This window comes from Trichoderma citrinoviride (assembly GCF_003025115.1).
Source record: "Trichoderma citrinoviride strain TUCIM 6016 unplaced genomic scaffold BBK36scaffold_12, whole genome shotgun sequence".
Lineage (NCBI taxonomy): Eukaryota > Fungi > Ascomycota > Sordariomycetes > Hypocreales > Hypocreaceae > Trichoderma > Trichoderma citrinoviride.
The window spans coordinates 1234857-1243563 of NW_020194720.1; the positions used below are offsets into that span (position 1 = coordinate 1234857).

Consider the following 8707-nt stretch of genomic DNA (forward strand, 5'->3'; position numbering starts at 1 on the left):
AACCGACTCAGTAAAGCAAACGAAGCATGTAAATTCGTCTCATCATTTCGTTTCATGACCATGAATGAACTCAAACAAACAAAGGGTATCTCAGTCCCATATCCGTAACACAGCCGTTGTCCCTTAGGAGCGAGTCTGCTCGGCGGGAGCATCTGAAGGCGGCACCTCGACATCCGGAGTAGCCGCGTCTTTAGGCACTTCCGTCGCGAAAAGTTCGCCCTCCGGCGAGGTGATGATGACCGGAATAGCTGCTGCAGCTTCCGCTGCCTCGGTAGCTGGTTTGTCGTTCTCACCAGCTTCCTCGTCATCGCTCAGCTCTTCGTAACGCCTGCTGCTGGCTTCAGCCCCAGAATCAGCTTCTTCACGAAGAATGCGCTCCTCGCGGCCGCGCTTGTAGCAGTACCAAAGTACCAAAAGGAGCACTACAGGTTTGATTCTCAGTTAGTTCACTATCCCTCCATAAAAGTAGAAAAGAGGGGGAGAAAGGGGGTGTTAGAAAGTAAACTCACAGCTTAGGGCCACACTCCAAATGACATTCATGCCGATAAACGCCGGCCACCTCGACTTCAAGACCTCGACAATCGCCCTCAGCATCCCCACAATCGCCCCAGGCGTCTTGATAAGGTTCGCCAGGTTCTTCCCCATGAGCATCCTCTTGGCAGCGCCCTTCATACCGCCCTGGCCGACCTTGATGCCCTGCGCCTCCGCCGCCGCGGCCAAGAGCTCCGGCGCGAGCGTCGTAGTCAGCTTGTCGGGCATCTGCGTGACGAGCTTCTTCAGTGACGAGGGCAGCTTGTCAAAGAGCTTGCTGATGGTGCCATCGCGGTCCTCCATGAGCTTGGTCAGGTCGTCGTAGGCGGTGGGCACGCCGCTGACGAGGTCGCGGAAGACTTGGGTGAAGCGCTGCAGCAGGTCGGACGAGTCGCTGCCGGCGTCGGCGGCGGAGACGGCGTTGTTGTTGCGGGCGGAGAGGTTGAGGCGGTCGAGGACGCGAGTGAGGTCCTTCTTCTCGCGCTCGACTTCCTTGGGGGGCACGGCTTCGGCGTTGTCTGGTTGGAGGGTGGTGCTGGCCTTGAGAGTCTCGGCTGGTTTCTTGTTTCTCGTGAATAAGAGGGATAGTCTGCTAGGCTTCTTTTCTTCCTTGTCCTTTGCCTTGTCGGTCTCGTCTTCCTTCTTGGCTGTGGCTTTTCCCTTGCCTGGTTCGTCTCGCTCGTCATCCGTGGTCTTCTTCGATTCGACGTCGGAGACTTCGGTGTCAGAGTGCCAGTCTACGTCGTATGTGTAGATGCGCGGGGGCAGTGGCGGCGGAGGGCCGTCGTTGCTCTGGGCGAGGAGCTCTTCGAGGAAGCGCTCGTCTTCAGGCTTGAGGACTGCCTTTGCAGGGACTTCAGGGGCAGAGGACTCGTGGTTCTCGTCCTTCTTGGCCTCTTCCTTGTTTACATCCTTCGTCGCATGCTCTTCCTTCTTTGGACTCTCCTTTCCAGCATCCTTCTCTTCTTTGTTCTTCTTGTACTTTTTGTAGGAAAAGTATTCCAGCATCTTGGTGGCTGTCTCGGTTGCGCGAAGGTTCAACGATATCGGTGAATAGGTAGGGAGACGTCGTTAGGCGTCGAGTCTTAGGGAAACGGAGATGCGAAATCAAGAAGATCTGCAGAGTATCGCCTCTCGGGGATCTTGTTTATCTAGCAGATCGGTTGCCACGTGCAAGCGCCAAAGTCGTCACGAAGGCAGGGAAACGAGACAAAGAGGCGTCGTGAGGGTGATGTCATTGGTGCTACAGCTGTGGCCAATCAAAGGTCGCCAAACTCAATGGCAGCAGTAGGTACTCAGGTACTCAATCGCCTCAGCAGTGTGAGGATCAAGACAAAATATGAAGAATATCGTAGACGCCAACTTGTGAAGCAAAACATTCAACACCTCTCTTGAAGAGAGCTCAGGGTATCATTCATAAGCTTTAGTACAGAATCCCGCCCGTTGTATATCCCTAATTCCGGTAATAGTAGAGCATTGCCGCCATCTCATATCCTCCCATTCATTCGTCGTCCTCTTCCCCTTCACTGTCCTCGTCACCTCCCTGCTCACGGACAATCTCATCTGCCAACGTATTCCTCTGCCCACCGCTCCGTCTCTTCCCCCTCTGATATGCGTCGGTCATTGTAATGGATCTCTCGCCAACGTAATGTTTCCCACTCCAAGGCCGCGCGCACTTGGGGCACTCCGTCCCCCGCCGTGATCTCCAAAAAGCCTCTTGGCAGATGTCGTGGAGTCGTAGCGTGCAATCGGGATCTGAACATCTGAGTCCCCAAGTGACAATCCCCTTGCAAGCCTCACAGAACTTGATTCTCTGCCATTCTCCAGGCTCGGCATCCGGATCATTGTACATATCGATGAGCCAAGGACGAAGTTCCAAGAGCGCTCGCGGCGTCAGCGAGTAAAAGTTCTCCCTGCTGATCTCGAACCAGCCCCCCTCCACCAGACTCTCCAGAACGCTTTCCACCTCGCTGTGCTTCAAGCCTCTGTCCGTGGGAGCCTGCGACGACTGGTCTTCTCCGTCCCCCTGGCTTTCCCTGCGCTTTGGCCGTGCTAGTTTGATGGCTTGCATCTCGGTAATACACAGCGACTCCATGCGGGGCCTGTTGAGCTTCACGAAGATGTGGTCGAGAACGCGCTTGATGAAAGATAGCTCCTCCGGGCTGTATATCGTGGCGAGCTGAGTCTGTGGGTCGGAGGTAGTGTTGACGAGGGCGAAGATGCGCTCCTTGGTGATCTGGTGCTGTGTGCTGCGGATCTCGTAGTCAAACAGGGATGCTGCGGCCGAAGCTTTGTCGATGTAGTCCAAGAACATCTCTTCCGAGACCTGATCGGGCCTGCACTCTCTGCTCTCGGGGTCTCTGGCATTTTCGGCGTTGACGATGGCTGCAATGATGGGCCGTGCTTCTTTGAACGTCAAGGTGCCGTGAGCGAGGAGAGCCTGGAGGAAGGCCCTGTTGCCATGGCGGTATTCGGCCTGCATGTGATGGTCCATCGAATGTGTATTGCGTAGCCTCGTTATACGCTTGTGAAGGAGTGAAGTTGAGGGTTCATCTGAAATAAAGAAGCAGACCCTGTTGGATGAATTCACAAGATGCTTTATCGGCGTTCGAGGAAGCAGTTATCGAGTTATCGCAAAACGCGTGAAGAACGCGTGCCTCTTTAATGGGCTGTGGCGGTGCGTGGCTTGATCCTCCACTCAACCACGTAGAAGCACCCGAGAGGAGAGCTGTCAGCCCTCAGAAGGATAATTGGGGCAATCGGCTCTCATCAGCTTCACCTCGGTTCTCATTTACATATCCCTCTTAAAGATGCTTCATTCACTTGCATTGGTTGAGCAGCTGAATTCACCAATGTCAAGGGAGTGCTGCGCCACATGTTGCTGACTCATCCAATTTGAACTTGGCCAAACCACTACACGTCGGCTTCGTCTCTACCAGAAATTCATCATTGCGCCAAAACAAGACGAACCAGCATATCATAACTGCGTGATCTCATCGACGTAGAAAGGACACCATACGATTGACAACTCACGATAATCTCATTGGAGCACGTCATTGCCTCCAAATCGCTCGGAGCTGCTCTGTTTGCCCACCTCTCACGTCCTCGCTACGATCCAACTGCGCGATCCTCAAGTGACCATTCGTCATACATAAGCGTCCTATCAGCAAACTCACTCGAGCATCACGACTACTTCAGTTTCGTCATCTCTCAGTCATTTCTATGAGATCCTGCAAACATTGAAGCTGATTGTCAAGTCAAGGGGCCACGAGACCCGCGTGCTGGGATATAGTAGGCAGCGCGAGGCTGTGAGCCAGAGGAGTGCGTCTTCGCTCGTCCACGAAGCAGTATCATGATCTAGAAGCCATGGACACCAAAGACTTTGATGTGGTCCGCATTGCGAGAAGCGATGGAGTCGACACCGGGCCCGGGTACTGGCCAGTGGTGACGCCCACGCCAACAGCCGCCAGTGCCAGCAAGAAGGCGGGCAAGGAAACCACTGCCGCAGACAAGGCTCCACGGACAAAGCCCCAGATGACAAGGCTGGCAGAGGACGACCCGAGGTTTGCGGAGTGGCGGATCAAGCTGGGAATTCTGTTGAAGCAGGAACTGTCGCCCACGCCCGACGGTAAGATATTACTTCCCCAGCAAATGAGAAGTAGAATGCGCAGCCTAATCATGATATGTTACTCGATAGAAGGAAACCCGTGGTATGTGCATTTCCCACGAGGCTACTGGCTCTATGAAAAGTCAAAGCATCTGTGGGTGTCCGGGTACCCCATCAAGTCGAAGCTGTTTAAGAGCCCTCAGGAGTTTGGTGTTCACTTGATTTGGCTGCTGTCAGCGTCCAAGGACTACGGCGACTGCTGCTGTGTTCACTGTAACACGCCCGCTCCATCCAAGGGCCCAGCTGCTTCCGAGGAGCCGACAGGCCAGACCGTTTCGCATAGCTCAGCTCCAATCTCAGCCCCAGCCTCGGCTCAGGCACCGACACAACCTCCTATTCAAGCCCTGGGCGAAGCTCCAGCTAGAACAGAGAAACCTGAGAGACCGGTCAAGGTGACGCCTGTCCCTCTGCCCCCAATTCCAGGCCAGCCACCTCAAAGGCCGCCCAGCATCACGCCTCGCCCACAAGCAGCGCAGCCTCAGCAACCCTCACAAGCGCAGCCTCAGCAGCTGCCACAACAAAAACCGATCCAGCAAACTCCTGTACCGCTGCCCGCGCACATCCAGTCGCCGGGCCAGCCTACACCAACCGCTCAGCCCCCTCAGCTTATACAACCAAACCCGTCCCAACCAGTCCCTGCGGCTGTCAACAATCCTCCCACCCAGCTGCCTGCTGCTGTTGCTACTGCAGCTCTCACACCCCAGCAGCAGCCAAAAGCCCAGGCTATACAGTGGTCCTTAAAGAGCCCACTGCTGTTCCGAGCTGGCGAGCTCGTTTGGTACCAGACTGGCAATACCTGGCGGCTTGGAATCATTTCAAGCCCCGGTAACATGACCCCCAACGGCGTCACATTTGAGCTATTACCAATCGGCCACGCCGTGGTGCCTCAGCCAAACGTGACCAAAGCTGAGGCCGACCTGCGGCCATTCCACTGCTACAGCGTTCCGTCTGTAGACATTGCCGAGCTCAAAGACAAGGTGTTTGACGAGGTGCCCTGGGAGAGCCTGTTTCAGGCTGCCGGGAGCAACGCCGTCCGCCGGGACCTGATCAACCTCGACGCTTCGAAAATGGCGGCCTCCAAGGTCGACTTCTCCCACTCGCTCTGGACCCGACGCGGCGACGACCCCACCGGCAAGGCCGTGTCCTATTACGGCTGCTTCTTCGGAGCTGAGCGGCTCGAGATCGGCGATGCCGTACGGGTGAAAATGGCAGGGGCCGAGGCGAACTCGAGCCAGACCACCGTCATGGGCCTGCTGCACATCTTCACCAGCGCCGACTATCCCGGCTCCGTCTTCTTCCGCGGGCCCATCTACCAGCTGTCCAAGGGCCCCAGCGCCGCCGCCATCGGGGGCACCGTCATCGACGACGACAAGGACAAGCTGCCCCTCGCGCTGCAGGAGGAGGTCCGGTGGCGGGCGCAGGTCACGCGGGGCCGGCAGTGGTGCTGGGTCCTCATCAAGGACAACGTCGTCTTCAAGGAGCAGTCCATCCGGGGCCGCTTCTACCCCACGCACCGGCTCATGCCCATCTACAACCCCAACGAGTTCGGGGCGCTGGTCGCCGGCCAGCAGCCGCTGAGGGATCAGCACATATACCTGAACAACCGCATGGATGGCGCGGGCGGGAGACATATCGGGCGCAAGGCGAATCGTCTTGATACCCTGGGGCCTTGTGTGCCTCATACGGCGAGGTTGATGCTCGAGCCGCATATTCAGGAGGAGTAGTTAGCTTGGCTTTGTCAAGGGGTAAAGATGGGGGCGTGGTGAGTTTTGACGTATATGAAAGAAGAGAATGGGAAAAGTGATGTAGAACACGATGACCTTGGAGCAGATGATGGGAATGATACAACAATAGCACGGTCTAATTGCGATTGACAAGAATAAAGCTATACATTAATCACATAAATCATATGTATGTTAATGACCTTGGTAGGTGGTCAGCTAGGAGACAAAACAAGCATGACAGTCAGGCAGATATTCAAGTTGTATTCATATATGTGTATATCAATATCCACCTTCGTCGGAAACAAAAGAGGAATAAGGAGAAGGAGGATATTTCAGATGTGTATTGCCAAAGTCACGCTGAAAGGACCATGTGGTATAAGGCGAAGGGGAGTATGACATGCAGGATCAAAACAAAAAAAAAAAAAGAAAGTTGGATATTTCTGTATCAAGGAGAACGAGGGGTGCATGCGTGTGCGTCCGTGTGTGAGTGTGTGAGGCTCTTTGTGCGTATGTGTGTATAGTATCTGGAACAAAGGAGGAAAGGGATAAAGACCAGTTCGTGCTTACAATTGCTTTTTGCGCCAAGGGGAAAAGGGACAAACGAAAATAAAACAGCAACGAAGTAGTTTTCTTTCTTTTAAACAAAACAAGCAAGGCAAAAAAGTGTAAAACGACTCGTTCATCAATGTGAGCTGACTATTCCGAGTTGAAGCCATCCTCCTCTTCAATCCCCTCCTGATTCATAAGGTAGACAGAGCAACGAATAGTACTTCATGTTTGCTATCCGCTTGTATCCCTCCAACCTTCCTGTATTGTTCGTGACAAAAGAAATAACAGCTGTAGATGCTCGCAGATTCGCTGAATCGACGCTGAAATAAGAGACGAAGAAAAAACTCGTCCCAGATGATATTCCATGTCTGAAAAGAATAGGGGGTAAGGGAAAAGGCAGAATGCCCTCAGCACGGAAACGGCGCTCTGAGAGAAAGCCAAATAGTGTCGTTAAAGCCGTCTCTAAGTATGAAGGAGCAGACGTAAAGGCGAATGAGAAAGAAACAAAGCATTTGACGGCAAAGGATATCATTCGGAGGATCAAAGCAGACAAAGGCCCCAGCCCGTGCCGATCCAACGAAGATCGAAGATGAATAAGAAAGCCCTATGTGACTTTCAAATTGTCCAGCTTGGTTTGTATCTGCTGCAAAACATCGGGGTCGGGTATAGGTTCCACCTTGCGAGGCCGAGCACGAGGAGAAGCCTTCGATTTTGGAGTTTTACACTTGCTGCATTCTGTCCCATTCGCGGCGTCCTTGGGATAGAGCGTCTTGCACTTCTCACATTCGTAGTGAGGGACACTGTTGGGGCCAAATTCATCGCCAGGATATCCGAAGGGGTATTTCTCCTTCTTGGGCCTATCACATGTCTTTGTTAGCATACACTAAACGGTATCACGTAGGAATAGATCGACTTACGGGTCTCGAGGACAGTCCGTACAGCGAACGTGACTGCATCTCTCACAGACTTTGGTCCCGGCAATGAACAGCGTGTTGCATTCATGGCAAGTCCGTCGAACACGTTGACGAGGCTTCTTATGGACAAGATCCTGACCGCCCGTCTTGCTGGGGCGTTTGAGGACAAAGTTCTTGTCCTCGGGGCCGTAGTCGGGCTCGATCGGCGCGTTCTCGCGGTTAGCCTTGATCTTGGCAGCTCTCCTTTCCCGGCTGGCAATGATTTCGGCCTCGGTGCGCTTCGGCGGGTAACGCGTGCATTTAGTGCAACGGGCATGGTTGCAGTTGGGGCATTCCTTGCCAGCGCCAAATGTAGCGTTGCAGCGGTGACAGGTTCGGCGAATGCGCATTCGAATGGGCTTGTCCATGCGCAGGACGGTGTCGTTTGGGATGGCCTTTTGCCATTCCATGGGTTGAATCTCAAGGCCAAATCGTTCATTCAGCTTCTTTGCTCGCTCCTCAAACAGCTCCAGCTTCGAGAGCTTGCTGACTCCAGTCAATCCCTCGTAGGCAGCTCGTGCCTCGGCAAGTCTAGTGGCGGCATGGCTGCTGCTGCTCCTGGTATCAAGCGTTAGCACACTGCACATCGGACAGGACAGTTAGCCGAAAAACAGCTCCTGGAGACTACCGGGACGAGTGCAACTGAGCATCGTCGCACGGAAGGTAGCCAGACCAGACGGCTGGGCACGTCCCAAGAGGGTAATTCCAATGTCACACATACGGCTTAGAAACAACATCGGCTTTGGTCACTTGGACCGTGACAGGCACAGCAGCGGCGCCGCCCTGGGGAGCCGCAGCGGCGACTGTCGACTGACGCTTCGAACCACTCCGCCAGGCGGTTTTGACCTTGGAGAGCACCCTTCCAATCCCCGTCTTCTCCTTCTCAGGCTTGAGCGCTCCCGCCGGCTGTGCGGAGGAACTCATGGTGTCGCTGGTAGGTTTGGTGTACAGGCGATGGCTGCTGTCTCAGGATTGTGAACACCGGAAGGGACAAAGAGCCGTTTGGCACGACGAATCCGACAGGCTGGTAAGCAGGTATCGCAACGGTAACAACTCGAGGTGACGTGTCGAGACAACCGGAGTCCGTTCCGTTCTTCGTTCCTTTTTCCGCAGACTCCTTTTTCTGATATGTTCTTTTTTCCTTCCTTTTTCTGCCTTTCCTCGGGAGTAACTACGGTTACCACGGTAGGCGATCCTTCGGGTTCGTGGGCGGCTCGATGGCTGGAGAGAGCTGGAATTGAAGTCGACAAGAGTGGTGAGGGCCCGGGCCTGGTAATAAACAG

At 54.4% G+C, this 8707-nt stretch overlaps 4 protein-coding genes across 4 annotated transcripts; 1 reads left to right on the plus strand and 3 right to left on the minus strand.

The window, feature by feature from the left end:
• Positions 1-123: 123 nt before the first annotated feature.
• On the minus strand, positions 124-1539 carry BBK36DRAFT_22429 (hypothetical protein; the record flags this gene model as incomplete). The annotated part of the gene is made up of 2 exons (XM_024897940.1): positions 124-422; positions 510-1539. 2 exons carry the CDS (start codon positions 1537-1539, stop codon positions 124-126), a joined length of 1329 nt encoding a protein of 442 aa, XP_024747255.1.
• A 493-nt stretch (positions 1540-2032) lies between these two features.
• Positions 2033-3013, minus strand: BBK36DRAFT_1125232 (hypothetical protein; the record flags this gene model as incomplete). Its single annotated transcript, XM_024891258.1, has 1 exon — positions 2033-3013. The coding sequence occupies one exon, from the start codon at positions 3011-3013 to the stop codon at positions 2033-2035; it is 981 nt and encodes a 326-aa protein (XP_024747256.1).
• An 861-nt stretch (positions 3014-3874) lies between these two features.
• Positions 3875-5924, plus strand: BBK36DRAFT_1180964 (hypothetical protein; the record flags this gene model as incomplete). The annotated part of the gene is made up of 3 exons (XM_024896231.1): positions 3875-4159; positions 4229-4470; positions 4516-5924. The coding sequence occupies exons 1-3, from the start codon at positions 3898-3900 to the stop codon at positions 5920-5922; spliced, it is 1911 nt and encodes a 636-aa protein (XP_024747257.1). The 5' UTR covers positions 3875-3897.
• A 1151-nt stretch (positions 5925-7075) lies between these two features.
• On the minus strand, positions 7076-8348 carry BBK36DRAFT_1125933 (hypothetical protein; the record flags this gene model as incomplete). Its single annotated transcript, XM_024891329.1, has 3 exons — positions 7076-7328; positions 7389-7982; positions 8146-8348. 3 exons carry the CDS (start codon positions 8346-8348, stop codon positions 7076-7078), a joined length of 1050 nt encoding a protein of 349 aa, XP_024747258.1.
• Between the last annotated feature and the right edge of the window lie 359 nt (positions 8349-8707).